The 21,706-nt window shown below is 37.7% G+C and overlaps 1 protein-coding gene across 1 annotated transcript in view; it reads right to left on the bottom strand.

Annotated features, from left to right (window-relative positions):
* Window positions 1-21,706, bottom strand: part of LOC127834295 (retinal guanylyl cyclase 2-like) — a 131,482-nt gene that overhangs the window by 12,737 nt on the left and 97,039 nt on the right. The window contains exons 7-12 of the mRNA XM_052360016.1: window positions 9,130-9,207; window positions 8,433-8,537; window positions 7,817-7,888; window positions 7,343-7,499; window positions 5,601-5,750; window positions 1,411-1,582 (exon numbers count right to left, since the gene is read on the bottom strand). Coding sequence (XP_052215976.1) covers window positions 1,411-1,582; window positions 5,601-5,750; window positions 7,343-7,499; window positions 7,817-7,888; window positions 8,433-8,537; window positions 9,130-9,207 — 734 coding nt within the window. The remainder of the gene's footprint in view (window positions 1-1,410; window positions 1,583-5,600; window positions 5,751-7,342; window positions 7,500-7,816; window positions 7,889-8,432; window positions 8,538-9,129; window positions 9,208-21,706) is intronic.

The following is a 21,706-nucleotide window of genomic DNA, read 5'->3' as shown; positions in this document are numbered from 1 at the left end:
CTGAAAGTGTACAACATTGTGTGCACAATGTTCATCTTCCTGAAAGTGTACAACATTGTGTGCACAATGTTCATCTTCCTGAAAGTGTACAACATTGTGTCTACAATCTTCATCTTCCTGAAAGTGTACAACATTGTGTGCACAATGTTCATCTTCCTGAAAGTGTACAACATTGTGTGCACTATGTTCATCTTCTTGAAAGTGTACAACATTGTGTCTACAATGTTCATCTTCCTGAAAGTGTACAGCATTGTGTGAACAATGTTCATCTTCCTGAAAGTGTACAACATTGTGTCTACAATGTTCATCTTCCTGAAAGTGTACAACATTGTGTGCACAATGTTCATCTTCCTGAAAGTGTACAACATTGTGTGCACTATGTTCATCTTCTTGAAAGTTAACAACATTGTGTCTACAATGTTCATCTTCCTGAAAGTGTACAACATTATGTCTACAATGTTCATCTTCCTGAAAGTGTACAGCATTGTGTTCACTATGTTCATCTTCCTGAAAGTTTACAACATTGTGTCTACAATGTTAATCTTCCTGAAAGTGTGCAACATTATTTCCACTATGGTCATCTTCCTGAAAGTTGACAACATTGTGTCTACAATGTTCATCTTCCTGAAAGTGTACAACATTGTGTGCACTATGTTCATCTTCCTGAAAGTTTACAACATTGTGTCCACAATGTTCATCTTCCTGAAAGTGTGCAACATTGTGTTCATTATGCTCATCTTCCTGAAAGTGTTCAATATTGTGTCTACAATGTTCATCTTCCTGAAAGTTTACAAAATTGTGTCTACAATGTTCATCTTCCTGAAAGTGTACAGCATTGTGTCTACAATGTTCATCTTCCTGAAAGTGTACAATATTGTGTCTACAATGTTCATCTTCCTGAAAGTGTACAAAATCGTGTCTACAATGTTCATCTTCCTGAAAGTATACAACATTGTGTCCACTATATTCATCTTCCTGTAAGTGTACAACATTGTGTGCACTATGTTCATCTTCCTGAAAGTGTACAACATTGTGTCCACTATATTCATCTTCCTGAAAGTGTACAACATTGTATCCACTATATTCATCTTCTTGAAAGTGTACAACATTGTGTGCACTATGTTCATCTTTCTTAAAGTGTAAAAACATTGTGTCCACTTTATTCATCTTCCTGAAAGTGTACAACATTGTGTCCCAAATATTCATCTTCCTGAAAGTGTACAACATTGTGTACACTATGTTCATCTTCCTGAAGATTGTTGCGATTGTTGCGAAAGCGTTACATGCCTATTCTGCAGTTTGGCAAGCATTTACAAAGACGCACATACTATACGGATAAAAGTAACAAAAATGTGTTCAAATTTGTACTCATATTTGTTATTGTAACAACAGACTCTACATGTGACGTACTTGCCGCCCGTAAAGAGTTTGTACTGCTGGTAAACCTCCTCGATAGAGGGTCGCATTTCCGGGTTCTCCGTCCAGCACATCTTCATCAACTGTATGTACTGGGGCGGCGCCGTGCCGTGGCTTACGGACGGGCGGAGGAGCGGCGGCGGGTGGCGCAGCTTCTGTATGATCTCTAGAAATAGACGGGCAAACGTAGCATAGATGATTAGTATGTCACATACATGGCACATGAAAAGAGTCATACAAGCAGTCGACGATATGTATTTTCTTCTGTTTTTCTTCGCCGCTAATGCGCTATTTAGAGTTGCATTAGGAACTGATGAAAGACAATCGGATTAACATGCTAACAAATCCGAGAACATAGCTTAATTTGGTTTAATGGACGGCATATTTTTAGAGAGGTTCAGGGTGCTAAACACTCATTAACCATACGTACAATACATATTTATACAATTGGCAATTCTTTGCAGAATAATCTGCCATTACATACGAGATGTCTTCTTTGATTACAAGTACTAATTCACACACACTAGCACACGGTTAAGCTTTGATTGTTATTGTCCAACTGCAGGAAAGGTGCTTACACTAAATACTCAAACAATTCTTTCTTAAATAAAAAAAATTAAATGGTACTAAATGTATTTAAAAAAAAAGTAGTAGCCCATTACAATTAGTTGACATTTCAGTTTGTGTGCAATAAATTAAGCATATGGCATTCATATAAAAGCTTAACCCATTTATGCCTAGCGTCTAGAAAAAAGGCCTTGGCAAACAGCGTAGACCCAGATTAGACGCCGCATGATGCGGCGTCTCATCAGGGTCTGCGCTGTGTGCTTAAAGGAATTTATATACGAAATATTCTAAATATAGAAATAAATATACTAGACATCCCTAATTTTGGAAATAAATTGATCCAATTTAGAAGGATGGGAGAGTCCACTAGGCATAAATGGGTATAACACATACTCATGACTTAATTTGCACAATAGCAATATAAGTACGGGCAAATAAAATAACGGTAAAGTTAATGAAATAGAACAAATTCTATAGTAGGTGCGCCATAAGTCTGTCTGATGGGAGAACAAGTGTATAATTAAAAAAAACAAACATGCTCTGGTTTTAACAAAAAACAAATACCGTTGAATGGTTTTAAGGTATATGTAACAGTGTATTCACAAACACTAATCCTCTAATAACTACTTATCCAATCAAGAGTGTGAGAGAGATTCAGTATGGGTGAATGGTGAGGAATGAGTGTGCTATATTAACTACTTATCCAATCAAGAGTGTGAGAGAGATTCAGTGTGGGTGAATGGTGAGGAATGAGTGTGCTATATTAACTACTTATCCAATCAAGAGTGTGAGAGAGATTCAGTGTGGGTGAATGGTGATGAATGAGTGTGCTATATTAACTACTTATTCAATCAAGAGTGTGAGAGAGATTCAGTGTGGGTGAATGGTGATGAATGAGTGAGCTACATTATTAATGGTGCATGCTTTTAAGGTGAGCTGATTTCAGATACATCTTTATGGTTTTATATATCTGAAACATTTGATTCATTTCGTTACTAAACCTTGCAAGAGGTACAAGCATTTTCCATTTGCTTAAACCTACTATCTTTAGGTTTGTTCTACATTTGGTCACTGTTGAGTCATTTTATTATTTTAAGTGTATTTACTTGTATTATTGTTATATTTGTAATCATTTTATTATTTGAATTATATTGTATTTGTCAATTATCTGATTTATAATTTATCAAAATATGTATAATACTTTATGTAATTATATTTCAGATCATCATCAATTATATAATTAAAATAAAAGTTGGAAACTATAACCCCTTTTGTTTCTACAGAAACCCCACTACATAAATTTTCGCCACGATTCCTGCGTTCGAAGTTACTAATACAAGTGTGTGTTGTTGATCAGTTTAAATATGTTAATTGGACGCAGACGTGAAGGCAAAGCAGACTATGAGATTGACGTATGACACGTTGTCGCTATTAACCAGTAGCTTAGCTGACTATGAGATCGGCGCATGGAACGTTATCGTTACTCACCAGTGGAAGCATACCTGACTATGAGATAGGCGCATGGAACGTTGTTGTTACTAACAAGTGGAGGCATAGCAGACCATGACATGGGCGCATGGAACGTTGTCGTTACTAACCAGTGGAGGCATAGCTGACTATGCGATAGGCGCATGACACTTTGTCGCTACTAACCAGTGGAGGCATAGCTGACTATGAGATGGTGGCGAATGGCACGTTGTCGTTACTTACAATGAAGGCAAACCAGACTATGAGATGGGCGCATGATGCGTTGTCGCTGATAACCAGGGGAGGCATAGCTGACTATGAGATAGGCGCATGGCACGTTGTCGTTACTAACCAATGGAGGCATAGCTGATTATGAGATAGGCGCATGGCACGTTGTCGTTACTAACCAGTGGAGGCATAGCTGACTATGAGATAGGCGCATGGCACGTTGTCGTTACTAACCAGTGGAGGCATAGCTGACTATGAGATAGGCGCATGGAACGTTGTCGCTACTAACCAGTTGAGGCATAGCTGACTATGAGATGGGCGCATGGAACGTTGTCGTTACTAACCAGTGAAGGTATAGCTGACTATGAGATGGGCGCATGGAACGTTGTCGCTACTAACCAGTGGAGGCATAGCTGACTATGAGATGGGCGAATGGAACGTTGTCGTTACTAACCAGTGGAGGCATAGCTGACTATGAGATGGGCGCATGGCACGTTGTCGTTACTTACAATGAAGGCAAAGCAGACTATGAGATGGGCGCATGATGCGTTGTCGCTGGTAACCAGTGGAGGCATAGCTGACTATGAGATAGGCGCATGGCACGTTGTCGTTACTTACAATGAAGGCAAAGCTGACTATGAGATGGGCGCATGACACTTTGTCGCTACTAACCAGTGGAGGCATAGCTGACTATGAGATAGGCGCATGGCACGTAGTCGTAACTAACAATGCAGACAAAGCAGACTATGAGATTGGCGCATGACACTTTATCGCTGCTAACCAGTGGAGGCATAGCTGACTATGAGATGGGCGCATGACACTTTGTCGCTACTAACCAGTGGAGGCATAGCTGACTATGAGATGGTGGCGAATGGCACGTTGTCATTACTTACAATGAAGGCAAAGCAGACTATGAGATGGGCGCATGATGCGTTGTCGCTGGTAACCAGTGGAGGAATAGCTGACTATGAGATGGGCGCATGGCACGTTGTCGTTACTTACAATGAAGGCAAAGCAGACTATGAGATGGGCGCATGACACTTTATCGCTGCTAACCAGTAGAGGCATAGCTGACTATGAGATGGGCGCATGACACGTTGTCGATACTAACTAGTGGAGGCATAGCTGACTATGAGATGGTGGCGAATGGCACGTTGTCGTTACTTACAATGAAGGCAAAGCAGACTATGAGATGGGCGCATGATGCGTTGTCGCTGGTAACCAGTGGAGGCATAGCTGACTATGAGATGGGCGCATGGCACGTTGTCGTTACTTACAATGAAGGCAAAGCAGACTATGGGATGGGCGCATGATGCGTTGTCGCTGGTAACCAGTGGAGGCATAGCTGACTATGAGATAGGCGCATGGCACGTTGTCGTTACTTACAATGAAGGCAAAGCAGACTATGAGATGGGCGCATGATGCGTTGTCGCTGGTAACCAGTGGAGGCATAGCTGACTATGAGATAGGCGCATGGCACGTTGTCGTTACTTACAATGAAGGCAAAGCAGACTATGGGATGGGCGCATGATGCGTTGTCGCTGGTATCCAGTGGAGGCATAGCTGACTATGAGATGGGCGCATGGCACGTTTTCGTTACTTATAATGAAGGCAAAGCAGACTTTGAGATGGGCGCATGATGCGTTGTCGCTGGGAACCAGTGGAGGCAAAGCTGACTATGACATGGGCGCATGACACGTTTTTACTAGTAACCAGTTGAAAGCAGACTATGCGATAGGCGCAAGGCACTTGGTCGCTACAAACCAGTGTAGGTAAAGCAGACTTACCAAGTGTATTCACCCACAATGACACCAAGCTCTTGTAATCGATCAGACAAACAACTATTCAAACAAAAATATTTAAAAGAACAGAATTAAGTTGACATTAATATCCGGCTACACTGTCCCAGTCCAAATGTGTACCTGCGGGCGAGAGGCCGGATGTGCTGTAAGGGTCGGAGCGGAGCACGACGCACTGCATGATGATGGCGATGCTGAACACGTCCCCCCTTTCCGAGCCGTGCAGGGGCGGCACGGGCTGCCGCAGGTGCTCTGGCGCCGTCCACAGCAGGTCTGTAACACAACAGAACGTTCTCAGGTATTTGCGAAGCAATGCGGGTATTTTTGTATTGATAATGAAAATTCATCGACAATGCATGCTTTACCATAATGTTTTTCCCATTTGTTATATTCGATTTATGATACTGAAAGTAGCAAATAAACAACAACAACAGCAAAGTATTCGACAACAAACTTGGTATTGACATACAAATCCGGGTTTGAACGTTTTAGTTTTAATTTAATTGAAACGATCGTTCAATTCCAAGCTAGTACTGCGTTATAGGTTACCTGCACACCAAAGTCGAAACCTCCATCCAAGCTTGCTATATCCACATTTTTATCAAGATTGGGTCAATACAAACTGAAGACATTGACTAGAAGCCGCACGTTTGACGCCGAAAGACATACCACCCGCCATACCATAATCTAATAAACATGATTTTTTTTCACACGATGAAAGACCTAATTAGAGGTCGATAGGTAGCATTTCTAGAGCGAAGAGAAAATTCCAGCTTCAGGGATTTAATATTGATTAAAACGGGCTTGTCCATTCTGTTGGTTAAAAATATTCGCTCATAATCAGCCAACTTTGATAAAACAGAATAAAGCTTACATATTTTTATCGTTAAGAATATTGGACGCATTACGCCCAATGCTTCAGCCATTATCATGATCATTAATCAACATGTGTTCCAAAGATACATGAAGAGTTTTTAAGTAGAGGCAGAAACACAGTATTACCGGTCTGGACATTTTCGAATACTTACGAATCCATGTGGAATTTTATTGCAATTTTATACAGTAATTGATTAAAGCCTCGTCAAACTTTGGTAACATTTACGAACTCATCCAAGATATCATTAAGAAAAATGTTCTGACCAAGTTTCATGAAGATTTGTCTATAAATGTGACTTTTAGAGTGTTAACAAGTTTTTACTATACCCATATAAGGAAAAATGCACCCTGGCGGCCATGTTTTTCGACCAACCGGGCCCATTTTCGAACTTGTCCAAGATATCATCGGGACAAATCTTCTGACCAAGTGTATTGAAGGTCGGACGATAAATTTAGCATCTAGAGAGTTAATAAGGTGTCACCATAGCCATATTTAAACATATAAGGAAAAATGCCCCGTCTACTGGCGGTAATGTTTTGCAAGCAACCGAAACCATTGTCGAACTCGTCCAAATACCATTGAGACAAAGTTTCTGATCTAGTTTCATGATGATCTGACAATAAATGTGGCCTCTAAAGTGTTAGCAAGGTTTTACTATAGCCATATAAGGAAAGTTCACCCCGCCCCCTGAGCAAGGTTTTACTATAGCCATATAAGGAAAGTTCACCCCGCTCCCTGGCGACCATGTTTTTCAACCAACCGGAACCCTTTTCGAACTTGTCCAAGATATTATTGGCACAAATCTTCTTACCAAATTTCATGTAGATCTGACAATAAATGTTGTCTCTAGAGTGTTAACATGGCAAATGTTGACGCCGCACGACGGACGACTAACAAAAGGCGATCACAAAAACTCACCATGAGCAAATTGGGCTCAGTTGAGCTAAAACGGTATAGCAATACATGTACATCTATTGTCTGGTCGTACCTGTGTTCTGGTACTTAGGACTCAGTTTCGCGGCGCCATAGAAGCCGGAAAGTCCGAAGTCGGAGACCTTGAGCACCCAGCGGCTGTCAATGAGGCAGTTGCGGCACTTCAGATTGCCATGCCAACGGACGGAGCTGTTGTGGATGTAGCGGACACCCTGAGGAGGTACACATGAGATCAACATTATCTTGAAACAAACGTAGGGTCCATGCGAATTAAACAACATTTCACTGTGAATATTATTGCATTTATTGTATCAAAATAGATTGGATTAAAAAAATCATCATTATTGCCATCATCATCATCATCATCATCATCATCATCATCATCATCATCATCATCTTCTTCTTCTTCTTCTTCTTCTTCATCGTCATCGTCATCATCATCATCATCACCACCACCACCACCGTCACTTATCATGGGAAGATAATGCTGATGTATCGATGCTAGGAAACTGTACGATCAGTAGCTTACCCTGATCAGGTCTGTTAACAAGGACACCTTGAAATCCCAGTCTAGCTTGATGTCGTGGTTCTTCAGAACATCCTGACAGAAACAAACAGAGAACATAGACGAGTGACATCCCACATCCGATGGCAAGCCTCTGATATCCATGTTCCTTGTCATATTATATTGGCATGTAACTCATCCGGAAAAAAATATCTACATGTTTCTGTCTTTCAGAATATGTGAAATATGTTCTATATATACAAGGACATGAGTAAAAAAGGAACAAAATACTGTATTTTGCACGAATGCCCATTATAAATAGCACAAGTATTATTACAAATGTGTTCACTTGAATTGGTTCGTGGATCCCATACGTACATGAAGAATTTGATGCAGGTAAAAAAAATAAAAAAATAACAGTGTAACGTCAAGATATCACTAGAACACTTCAGGGCATCATTATTGTTGTTACATATTGTGTCATCTTACAAGTCGTTTGGTAAACAATTATATTTTCAGAATTTAATTGTCGAGTATTTTTGCTGTAGACTCAATGTTTAACTCATTTTCAAGTAGTTCGGTTTGAGTTCGCCTAGTATATAGATAGATATTTTACACACAACAGGTCCCCAATACCTACCTCTAGGCTTCCACGAGTGCAGAAGTCGGTAATAAAGGCGGGGGATTCCGGTTCCTCATAGAAACCAACGACTGCGTTGACATTTTCGTGACGTATCTCGCGAAGCTAAACACAACCAGAACATTGCTGATATCGATGGGAAAACCTTTCATTACATGAAGTCGATTGTATCAAACCTTCAATTTCATGAATTAGATTGTATCAAACTTTTTCATTACATGAATTAGATTGTATCAAACCCTCCATTTTATGAATTAGATTGTATCAAACATTTCATTATATGAATTAAACCTTTCATTAAATGAATTCGCTTGTATCAAACATTTCATTACATGAATTTGATTGTATAAAACCTTTCATTTAATGAAATGGCGTGTATCAAACATTTTATTACACGAATTAGATTGTAGCATTGGATTGGTTGAATTGGAGATTTTTAGAAACAAAACCATGCAATTCTATGACTACGTCGTTACTCTCTTTGAATTACACCGTACATGCGTGTGTACTTTTATTGCAACAAGTGTAGTCAAATTATACAATGCATATGTTTTTTAATATAAGTTAATTTTTATAATATAAATAGTATGTCGCCAAAGGAACATGTGCTCACATAATCCTTCTGGTTTTAAATTTAATATACCTTTGTGGCCAGTAATAAGAATACTGTATATAGTATTAAACTCCATATACTTACTGACTTTATGACGTTTAAAACTTTGGTTTTTAACTCGAAGTTTTTCACTTTGAGCTCTTTCACGTGCACGAGATCGCCCTGCAAGATTAACGACACAGACGTGATATTTAACCCATTTGAGCCTAGTAGACTCTCCCATCCTTTTAAACTGGATCAATTTATTTCCAAAATTATAGATGTCTAGTATATGTATTTCTATATTAAGAATATTTCTTACAGAAATTCCTTTAAGCAAACAGCGCAGACCCTGATGAGACGTCGCATCATGCGGCGTCTCATCTGGGTCTACGCTGTTTGCCAATGCCTTTTTTTCTAGTCGCTGGGCATATATGGGTTAAAGTTGTGTTAAAACACTTTTTATGCAGATCTTATTGTAAATCGCATGTTCGTTGCCCACATATCGACTATTTTATCAGAAAACCGCTTTATATTACATACAAATCGTTTAACGGATAACTGTTAAGTGTTATTTGCAATACGCCAAAACGAAATTGCGTATGAAACTTACCTAGCAGTATTATCTTTTACTGACAATTGATCTGTTTTTATATATGTTGTTAAATACCAGTAAGGGTTTGACTGTTCGTAGATCATGTTATCGTGTCACTGTGTGTACATGTTACTTGTTCACATTATGAACACGAACATACGAACTCATTAACATAGACGAGAAAGGAACAATCCATAGAGGTTTCCATGGAAATCGTACGTTTTACTAATAATTTTAATAATATACTATACTATATAAATATATTATTATTCAAATATTTTTTCGACCTGGAATAATGGAAAATCTTTAATCAAATCAATATCTTGCACAAAAATAGAGCCATCATGAACAGGTTGACATAAAAACGTAATGAATTTTTGTTCTGAGGTTTGATATTTAAAAAGCATGACTGCATCACATCTGGTCGTCTAACCTGCTAAAACATGTCAGGTCGTCTATGGCCACTGTAGTTGCCCATTCTTATTGCAGACTTCTGAAGCCATATACAACAAGACCTGGCGAACTATGGTCCTTTTCTTAAGATGCCTGTCACTACGGCTATATGCAACCCGAAGTGAAAAAGTGCCTTATAATTATGTTGTTATTTTAATGGCTAACTATTGTCGCTACGGATAGGCAACCCGACGTGGATTATTACGTTCATAATCCAAAAGCATGCACGTGTAGCCACAGACGACCCATGTTTAGAAAAATATTATTGTTATTTAATTGAAATTATTTATGACTGACGCTATTACTAAAAAAATGCAATATTCTTGCCAACCAAACGCGTACAACTATGTGTTATAAAACAACGTGGGATTTCCATCATTAAATTGGCTTTTCTAGGGCCGTCTCGTCAATTGAAACTAATTGTTTCCCATTTTCGCAGTGCCATCATACCTGTATGTAAAGAATGGTCTCCTCCGAATACCACGTGGTCAGTATGTAATGTACTTTCGATTTAACGATATAGACATACTGATATATGATACTATTTTGTTCAATAATAATTAAAGACAAGTTACAATAGAGCTAGTATTTTATGGCGAGTTTCTTTTTCAAGTGTTATGAGTATTGCAATTCATATAACAAAACGGTTTGCACCTAAAAGTAAGGAATGTAAAACAAAACTAACAATAACATTTAAAACTTAAAAGTTGCAAAAATGCATTTGCAATTTCAAGAAAAATCTTTTTTTTGCAATGGATGCAAAAATACGAAGGAAGTTCGTTAAACTAAAAACAAACTTTGACCCGCATACCGCTCTATAGTTTGTGGCTACACAAAAGCATATCACTTCTATTCGTGTATTTTAACCGGGTAAAATAAAAAAATAGCACTTCGCTGTTTTATAAAGTGCTTTAATCCGATTCAAGCGAGATACCATATCAGAGAGAAATATCTCATTAGGATGTTCGTAAATCAGTCAAACACACCCATTAAAACAATGGTAATTGGTAAGAGAAGACATATCAAGTCATGATGTTGTGAACATGGCGGTACATTTTCAAGACAGCGTGGCTTGTACTATGACAGAAATACAAGGGGAATATGTCCGCTTAGTCATGTTAGTATTTCCGTTCTCACATATTTCTGCATGTTCTATTCATCAAGATTAATACATAGATTCATCCATATTACAAATTGAAGTATTGAAGCAAATAGTGTTATGAAACAAAAATGATAGCTAAAAAGGATAAGAACGGACTTAAACGAAGAAAAAAAATATGTTTTATCACATGCTACATCTTGTGGTATGTTAAATACAACTGTTACGAACGTTCTTAATGCAGTTTAAAATAACATTTTGATCGTTAAAATTGATTATATTTGTCTTTTATGATCCTACATTGATATTTATTGGCGTCGCACTGAAGTGCGGCGACTAGTATGTAATACGTTTTTTTTTCGCTTATGGGAGGAGAAGATATTTTACGGATCAATGTAATGTATTTTTGTTGTCAGAGTATCTTGCATAGTGGTGATTTTTTGTGTAAATTAGTGTAATTAAGTATTGCATTTGTGCCTATTGCATTTACTACAACATTTATTGCCATTAATGCAAAGCAAATTCTTTTAATTAATGACTGGGCAATAATAAAAGATCACAGGGACTGGGCAAATACGCGAACTGGTGAAACTTTCTGGTCTTGTATGTAACAAAACATAATCAAAATATATTTATTTTGTGGTTTTTCTAACAATAGCGCAGACTTTTGGTGTTCGAGTTTTGGTTAACGTGTATTTTCTTCAATTTTACAAGACGACAGCGATTACACGGTTATTGCTTTATCATTATGTACACACTGGTCTTACTGACAATAACGTAGTGACGTCACCATCTATGTATAGAATGATTGCTTTATTGATGACCGTTACACTACAGTCATTTGTTAATATCTTAGTTAGAAGGTGATTTTTCAAGCGGTTCCGTAGTGTAGTGGTTGCACGCTGGCCTCACATGTGAGAAGTCCAAGGTTCGAGCCCCAGTAGAATCATATTATTTTATTTGTGTTTTATGTTAACTTTTTGTTTTGATGTAGACATTTTAGTTTAAATAAATATGCTGTTTTATTGTAACCATTTTTTGAACCTACACAGTTCTGTTCCATTAATGAAAACTGCACATGGATGCCAGTAAAAAAAGGAAACCAATGTAAATAAAATGAACTATGAAATATTTGGGGGTTACAACACAAAATAATAGATAATGGTTATTTAGGGGTTATAACACAACACCATAGATACTGGTTATTTGGGGGTTATAACACAAAATGATAGATAATGGTTATACCAGTATCTTTTCCTATTTTGTTTAAAATAATCGGCCAATGTATTGTCATGCCCTAGATTGTTTATGAAAACATGTGCTTATGTACATGAACATAGTTCATTTTTACCGTTTATTTTTGCATCTAAATGACTATGTCACTGTTATTTAATGCTTTTATTGGATGCTGTGTGGAAGTTAGAGCTGATAACAGCCGATGCCTACCTTTTGCGCTTCTTTATTATTTGTAATATCCTTTTTAAAAGTCTCATTTTATTAGCGTCTGTTAATGTGGCAGCCATTTTTGCATAAACAGGAAGTTGATTTCCTGATGCTGACATAAGTGCACTCTGGGTAGTTTACAGTGACTACAGTATTTTGACAGACTAGTCAAACGATATCATTTGTTAAATACTCGTATTCCTTCTTAAAATTGTTTAAAAAGGTAATAGTTGTCTTTATAAATAATTTATTTATTTAATTGATATGTATTTGACTTCTGTTTCATAGTAATATTGTCAGAAATATCGTTTTAATATCAGTGACATTTACCGTGTCAAGAACGCTCAAATTCTATTGTGCGCTCTTGCGCGCTTTGCTGCGCGTTGTTTGTGCGATTTTTGTGCACAATTCATATGTGCGCTTTTACGTTATTATTGCACAACATTATGTGTGCGCTTTTGGAGAGTATAAAATGCACTGAAAATTCTCATTCAAGGACTCTGAACTTTGTTTTCCTAGGTGTGAGACCTATTTTATTTTTCTTATATAAGCATTTAAAATACAGTTTTCAATAAGACTTAGCTATTAAAATTAAGACTGAATTTTATAAATACTTAAAAATTGCATTTGTCATTTTTTTAGAACATTATAAAATAGAAAGTGCAAATACTTAACATGACACATGTACGTGTATATTGCTGTATTATAATGTAAATGTCTGAAAATTAATCTGTCTGTTAAGAAATATATATATTGAAAGTTGTTATTTATTTATTCGTTATGAATGAATAAAATTTAGAAAGGTTATAAATCTTGAGTTTGTATATTTTTTTGACAATTTTAAAACAACTGAATAGGCAAAATGTTATTCTTAGTTTACTGTTTATCAGAGTCCATTTTAGTTCCATGTTAAACTTGAACAAAAGCTTCAAGTTTGGAAAAGTTAAAGAATTTGAAGTAAAATCACAGCTACCGCTCGGCTCGTGACATAATTTATGGTGGCAGCGAAGTGGAATCTTTGATTTCTACATAGATTCAGCGATTGAATCCAGTCTTCGAAAGCAAAATGTCAGACTCCGAATCAGAACAAGAGAATGAAGTATTCTTCAGAACAGCAGCTAACCAGCATTCTGAAGAACCATATCAAGAAAATAAAACAGCACCAACATCATCTAAGTCCAGTACCCCTAGATTAAACAAAAGTGTTTCCAACGTAGAAATGTCAAATGGCAATACAACCGACTGGATGAAAGATGCAGTCACAAATATGGTGTCAATGCAAAATCAGATGTCAAATGCTTTACAGAATGTTAAAACACTTCTAGCAAATTTATGTGATAAAAACAACAAACAAGTACAAATTTCCCCCAGGAACAGGAAGCAAACAATAACCATTTCCGTAATGACAGAGGTCAGGGTGAACAAATGTGGGACATTGGCTATCAGCACCCAAGGGAGAACAGGTCTTATGACAGGCAAACAAGAAGTGTAAACCCTCATAAATGCAGTTCAAGCATGAAAATCCCTTCTTTTACTGGCAAAGATGAGTGGAAAGTATGGATTAACAGGTTTGAAATTATTGCTGAAAGACTTCATTGGAATGAAGAAGAAAAACTTGACAATGTATTACCAAAATTGCAAGGCAGTGCTGGTGAATTTGTGTTCACTCAACTGAATCATGAAGTTTTAACCAACTATAGAGAACTTGTTAGTAACAACATATTTAGGGTCATAGAAACTCCAAGAACTTTTGCTGTAAAATTTAGCAAACGAGATCAGAAAGTAGGTGAAACAGCTGAGGAGTATGCTGCAGAACTTAAACGTCTGTATGACAAAGCCCATACAAGGAGAGACTACAGAACACGGCAAGAAGATTTAGTGAGAAGATTCCTGGACGGTCTACGAGATGAAGAAGTGCGGTCAGAAATTGAGTTTATTAAGGAACCCGAAGACATTGATGAAGCAGTGTACCATGTTGTAAATTACATACAAACCAGAACTAGGCATCAATTTCACGATGACAGAAAGAGAAAATTTGTGCGTAGAACTTCGGGATCAGAAAATGAAATAGATTATGAAGTGATTGAAACAGATAATGACGACACTAGCCAACATGCCTATAGAGTCCCAAACAAGAGCCAGCAAAAGCAATTTAATTCAGAAAATACCAAAACATGTGACATGAAGACTGATATTTCAGGAGAGGCTGCAAAAAGCAAAAAAACTGATGTATTGCAACAAGTTCTTGAAAAACTAAATCAGTTAACCCAAGCCCAACAACAACCACAAACTACTGAACATGGTTTTAAGCAAAAACCCAAGACAATTAAGTGTTATTCTTGTAACCAAGAAAATCATTTTGCTAGAAATTGTCCATTTAAGAATGCCAGGTATCAGAATGGGCAAGTTGCAAGAAAATACTTTTATCAAAATCAGCCTTTAAACATGAAAGGACCAAGCCGATTGGCCGAGGGGAGGTCCTGGCAAGCATAAATGGCCTTGATGACTCAGCAAGTGTAGCCGAAGAAATTGTACGGCGCAAAAGAGCATTTAGTAGTGGTGTCTATATCAAAGGTAATATTGAAAATGTGCCAGTTATTTTAACAACTGATACCGGAGCAACAAGAACAATCATTTCAGACAGAGTTTACAATAAATTGGACCCTAAAATTAGACAAATCAGCTTGTTTGACAGGTGCAAGTGGAATTCCTTTAAAAGAATGTCGAAAAGCATTTTTTAATATTGAAATAGGGCCAGTTTCAATGTACAAAGAATTGATTGTTGCTGAAATTGAGGATGATGTTTTGTTAGGAATAGACATTCTGCAAAATGATGATGGAGGTCCCGCAGATATACTTTTGTCAAAGGGAGTCATAGTATGAAAGGCAAAAATATACCATGTATTCAAATTGGAATGAAAAACGATGTTCGAAAAGTAACAGCAGCTGATCATTTCATTATTCCACCTCTCAGCGAAGCGGTCATTGGTGTGTTTATTGAGCGTAAAGAAATAGATGATGTGTCTCAAAAAACAGATTTTATTGTACAACCTACACAACACTTTTGTGAAACATATCCATTGAAGATGGCCTCAGTATTAGTTGATATAAATAGAAACCCGACAAGCAAAATACGTCTTTTAAATCCATTCCCATATAGTGTGGATATTAATCAAGACTCAGTATTAGGCCAAGCCGAACAAATTGACAGTATAAAAAGTACACTTAAAGGTCAAGAACACACAGAGGAAGAGGACAATAATTTCTCGGTACGCCGAGTTACTTTCAGTCACAAATCGGAGCAAATTATCAATAAGGTGCAAGAAGAAATATCCTTAGAAAATAAAGAAATTCCAGAACACTTACAAAAATTGTACGATACGTCTGTTAAAAATTGCAATGAAGAAGAAAAACAAGTCATAGCAAAGCTGCTTATTAGATTTCAAGATAGTTTTTCTAAAAATGACCTTGACATAGGTTTGACAAACTTAACAGAGCACCCTATCAATACAGGTGATGCACAACCAGTGAAACAAGCTCCAAGAAGAGTGCCAATGGCTTATGCGGAAGCAGAAAAAAAGGCAATAGAAGAGTTACTGGACAAGGGAGTAATAAGAAAAAGTACGTCACCATGGGCAAGCCCTATTTTGTTTGTTATGAAGAAAAATGGACAGGTCCGACCATGTATAGATTATAGAAGAGTAAATGCCCTTGTCAAACCAGATGGATTTCCCCTGCCGCGAGTGCAAGATTGCCTAGATGATGTAGCTGGTGCTAAATATTTTAGCACATTTGACCTTACTAGTGGTTATTTCCAGATCCCACTCAAAGAAGAAGACATACCAAAAAGTGCATTTGTCTGTAAATATGGACATTATGAAATGTTGAGAATGCCGTTTGGACTCAACAATGCTTGTTCAACCTTTCAGAGGACAATGGAGCTTGCTCTTCAAGGTTTACAATGGGAAACATGTCTTATTTATATTGATGATGTGATTGTCTTTGGCAACGATTTTAGCCAGCATATGAGCAGAGTGTATGAAGTTTTAGAGAGAATAGAAGCTGCTGAATTGAAGTTGAAGCCCGAAAAGTGTGAAATCTTACAGGAAGAAGTCTTGTTTCTTGGGCATGTGGTATCGAAACAAGGAATAAAGCTTAACCCAATCAATGTTGCAAAGATAGTTCAGTGGCCGGTACCCACAAATGTCAAAGAGGTCAGACAGTTTGTTGCTATGGGATCATATTACCTTAGATTTGTTAAAGATTTTGCCAAACTTGTTAGACCAATGGTAGAGCTCACGAAGAAAGATGTGACATTTAAGTGGCATGATGACTGCCAAAGGTCTTTTGAAGATCTCAAAAAGATTCTGATCAGTCCAAATATAATGGGATATCCACTTCAGGTTGGAGAATTCTGCTTGGACGTTGACGCCAGTGACGTTGGCATTGGAGCTGTACTTCACCAAAACCAAGATGGCCGTGAACGTGTTATCGCATATGCAAGCAGAGCACTTAACAAGAATGAAAAAAACTATTGCGTAACTGAAAAGGAACTTCTTGCAATCCGTTACTTTGTTGAATATTTTCGACAATACTTGTTAGGCCGAAGATTTGTTGTGAGAAGTGACCATCAAGCATTAAAATGGCTCTTCAAGCTTAAGGAACCAAGAGGAAAAATTGCAAGATGGATTGAAATCTTGTCACATTATGACTTTTCAGTTGAATACAGACCAGGACACAAGCAAGGTCACTGCGATGCCTTATCAAGGTGTAGAAACCCAAGAGACTGCGACTGCAATTTAGAAGACATGAATGAGCCTCTAAAGTGTGGTCCTTGTAAGAAGTGCACAAAAAAAGCACAAGACATGGTTCATGAAGACTTTTTTAATGATTGTTTGACTGCAGTAAATGCAACCTGCAAAGGGCAAAAGTGCGACACCCAACCAATAAGGTCAACAAAACAAATGGAAGACAAGCCTGAAAGTTCAGGACTTCAAACTCAGCTTCCGAACTTTGTACCATGGGCATGCAATAAATCATTAGAAGACCTTCAAAAGTTACAATCTTTTGACCCAGATATAAGCTGTATTTTGGAGGCGAAAAAAACAAACAAAAGGCCCAGCTGTAATGACGTCTTAGCACTCAGCCCAGCTTCGAGACACTATTGGGTTCTCTGGGATGTTTTATTTGTTCGAGATGGATTATTATTTAAGAAATTCATAAGACAGAACCAAACTGATGAGCACTTGCAATTTATTGTTCCATTTGTTATGAAAACTGATGTTCTTTTTGAACATCACAACTCTGTAATTTCAGGTCATTTGGGTGTTAAGAAGACCTTAGAGAAAATTCGGCAACGGTATTTTTGGTATGCAATGAAGACTGATGTCCTTTTGCATGTTAAGAGGTGTGACACATGTGCTGCGAACAAAAAGCCAATGAAGACACCTCGAGCGCCTATGTGTTAAATTACAACAGGTGCACAATTTGATGTGCTTGCAACAGACTATCTTGGTCCACTGCCGCTCACAGAACGTGGTAACAGATATATTCTGGTGCTAACTGATCTTTTCAGCAAATATGTTGAAGTAATAGCTGTACCTGATCAGAGTGCAGAGACGTGCGCATCTTGCATTCTCAATGAATACATTTCAAGATGGGGTTGTCCGCTAAACATCCTTAGCGATCAAGGTCGAAACTACGAGAGCAAGGTCTTCAAGGAGTTGTGTAGAATGCTGGAGATAAGAAAGATAAGGACCAGTCCACGAAACACACAGTGCAACGGCCAAACAGAGCGTTTTAACAAGACCTTGGTGCGTATGATAAAGGCATACCTTTGTGGAGAACAAGACCAATGGGATAAGAATCTAGGATGCCTCGCAGGAGCCTATAGAGCCACACCTAGTGAGTCGACCACATTGACTCCAAACCTTCTTACCATTGGCAGAGAAGTCCGTTTACCATCAGAGTTGGTGTTCGGTAGCATAACAACATGCGACAACAACACTATTACATCGTACGGAGATTATGTCGACTGGCTGCGGTCAAGATTTCAAAAGGCACATCAGGTAGCAAGGGATCACCTTGGGACTGCTGCCAAGCGCAACAAAGCAATTTATGATGCAAGAGTGTCAATAAACATTTACAACACTGGTGATGTTGTTTGGTATCTCAATGAAGCAAGAAAGCCTGGAATAGCACCGAAGTTAAAACGAACATATGATGGTCCTTTCCTGGTGAGCAAGAAAATTTCAGAAGTGAATTTCAAGTTACAACTAGACAAGCAAGGAAATGAAAAAATTGTTCATCATAATAAACTCAAGCCATACGAAGGAGATCAAGTGCCAAAATGGATTCTGAAAGAACAACGGAAGTTAAAATTTTAAACCATGATGTTTCATATTGTGTTTTAATATATTTTGTGTGCAGTTAAAAAATTTGTTTTAGTGATGTACATGAGTGTAAACCAAGATTGTATGAACTTCATTGCATTAGATAATGCAGAGAAAAAGATTATAATTATTGTTTATTTATTTGTGTCTTAAAAATGTGTATTTTAAAACTGTAAAAGTATTTGCACCTCAAAAATCACAATGGATACATAGTTATGGAAAAAAATCAGCTCTTGCGATTGTTGTAATAAGTAATGTCAACAAAAGAAAACAGTATTTGTGATGGAATAGTGCTAATGTGATTCTGTTATAGAAGAGATGTATAGTTAACTTGTGGCATGATAAAGTTGTGAAGTTAAAATGTCAGAGAGTTGTTTAAAGTCTTAAGAACGGCTATTCACGGTATTGAATAGGGAAAGATTGACCTTAAGTATGGTCGGGAATGAATCACCATGTGTGATGGGCAATGAGCCGGGAACCGATTGATAAAATGCAATGATTAAGAATGAGAACGGGTTTTGAGTCTGACAAAATAATCGTTATCAAGTTAACAGTGTAACAGAAAGCACAGCAGTGAATTTGAGCGTTGTTGATATTTTGCATTTGAATTTTCGTCAGTGAAATGATTAAGTGTAATTGAGTGTTAAAGCATCAGAATTTGAACGAAATCAATTATTTATTTATTTTTTTTAATTTTAATTTCGGCGAAAGGAAATATACAATGTTAAAGCATACATAATCCAAAGACATAAGTGGAGAACAGTTATTTGTAAGTGATGTGATGTGATTAAAAATATGTTTCAGAAGAAAAGTAACAACATGCATGTTATTCATTTTCAGTCAACAAACCAATCATCTTGCCATCATGTCTCAATTCTCATCCAGTAGTCAACGTCGTCGCGCCTATCAGTGCCTGAAATGCTACCATCGGATGGACAAAGTGTACATTGAGGCAAAATACCGCGTGTACAACCATTTCCTGAAGGAGCACATGAGTCTGGATCAAGCTCCATACTACTGTCGTCTGTGCCTCTTCAGATGTTTCAAACGCGAAGAACTGGAAAAGCATGTTCACAGTTTCCGTCGTCATGCACTTGTGCTCCAGGAGAAAAACATCCGTGACAGTCCAGAGTTCCTTGTCAGTAATCAATCTCCATATCTCATTACTGACCGGGATGTTGCTGTCCTTTCTGCTGAAGAAAGCAAACGCCATTGGCTCTCCATCTCCAAGAAGCCTGACATTCTGTCTCAAGCCATAGAGTCTGTGCTTCCAGACCTGAGTCCTGTCAGCAACTGGCCACCGTCTCCTTTCCTACAGCAATCTTCTCCAGCACAACCATCCAGACTAACTCCTCTTCAGACATTTCAACCTCAACCTATCACCTATGTCAACCTCTCGGAATGCATTGGCCCCCTGCAACAACTGATCAATGTCATCGGAACATCAACAAACACCCCAACGCTAGCACCAAATCAACTAACCCTGACCAGCCTCCCACCATCTCACACCGCACAATTAGAAGCACCTCAAGCCACAATCGACCAAGAAGATCCTTTGACCACTCAGGCAACCATCGAAGAATGTCGTGCTCTTGCCCCTGAAACAACATCTGACTCCAGCTCTTCATCTGGCTCTTCATCATCTTCATCATCAGTCTCATCCAACTCTTCTGTTAAAAGACACAATGAACTGATGGCTGTGTTGGCAGACATCAATAACAACTTGAAAAATATACACACAGAAATCAACAAGCAGTATCGCTTCAATTGTGACTTCACAAAGAGCATGGCAGACCTCACTGACATCCTGAGGAGTCAAAACCAACCCACACAACCAGCAGCTGAGTGTCCCCCACCCACATATCATCATCCGGATTACAGCCACAGCAACACCCATCACCGTCTTGACCATTCTGCAACTGAAACATCTACCGTCCGATACAACCAGCACCGTGACCGTTCTCCTTTGCGCCCCAGAAATCACGACTCAAGGGACAGACATGACAAGGAAAACCACCGCGACAGAAGATTCGTGCATCGTCGTATGTATTAGTTGTCTGAAACATTGAAACATTGTCATTTCACTTACAATAAACCTTGAATAACATCTTTTAAAGCTTTGCATATTCAGGATTGTATCATTTAGTGCTTTAAATTATCTAGTCATTTTGTTTAGAAGGTTTAATAATTATTTAAGTATAAATGTTTGCAAGTGAATACATGTTGACTAATTAACTTTGGTATTCAAGTTGAAATATGGTATTCAAGATTTTCTTGAGAGTAATTTTTTTTGTTGTATGTAAAAATATTGCTGAACAGTCAGTTAAATTATTTACATTGTGTTTACTTGTACAAATTGGAAGTCTAGTCATCACATTATTTATATTGACTTTCTCTGATCTCAAATAATTTATTATTGTACATAGGATTGAAATTTGTTGTGATTGTTTTTACAGCATTTTGTTGTATGGTAGTTCTTGTGCTTTAAGCAGTGAAACATAACACTGTGTTGTACCTTAAAACATGCTCTAAATCACACTGAACAAAGTGTTCATTTTTTTTTATATATTACAGTTTTACTGATATTGTAACTGTTAGAGGGTTAACGTACAAATTTTTAATTACTTAATTATTTAAAGGAGGACCTTTAAAATTGAAGGAGGGGTAATGTCATGCCCTAGATTGTTTATGAAAACATGT

The sequence above is a fragment of the Dreissena polymorpha genome, chromosome 6 (assembly GCF_020536995.1).
Source record: "Dreissena polymorpha isolate Duluth1 chromosome 6, UMN_Dpol_1.0, whole genome shotgun sequence".
In the NCBI taxonomy this organism is placed as follows: domain Eukaryota; kingdom Metazoa; phylum Mollusca; class Bivalvia; order Myida; family Dreissenidae; genus Dreissena; species Dreissena polymorpha.
The sequence above is the reverse complement of the archived record's forward strand: the minus strand, read 5'-3'. Positions and strand labels throughout refer to the sequence as shown.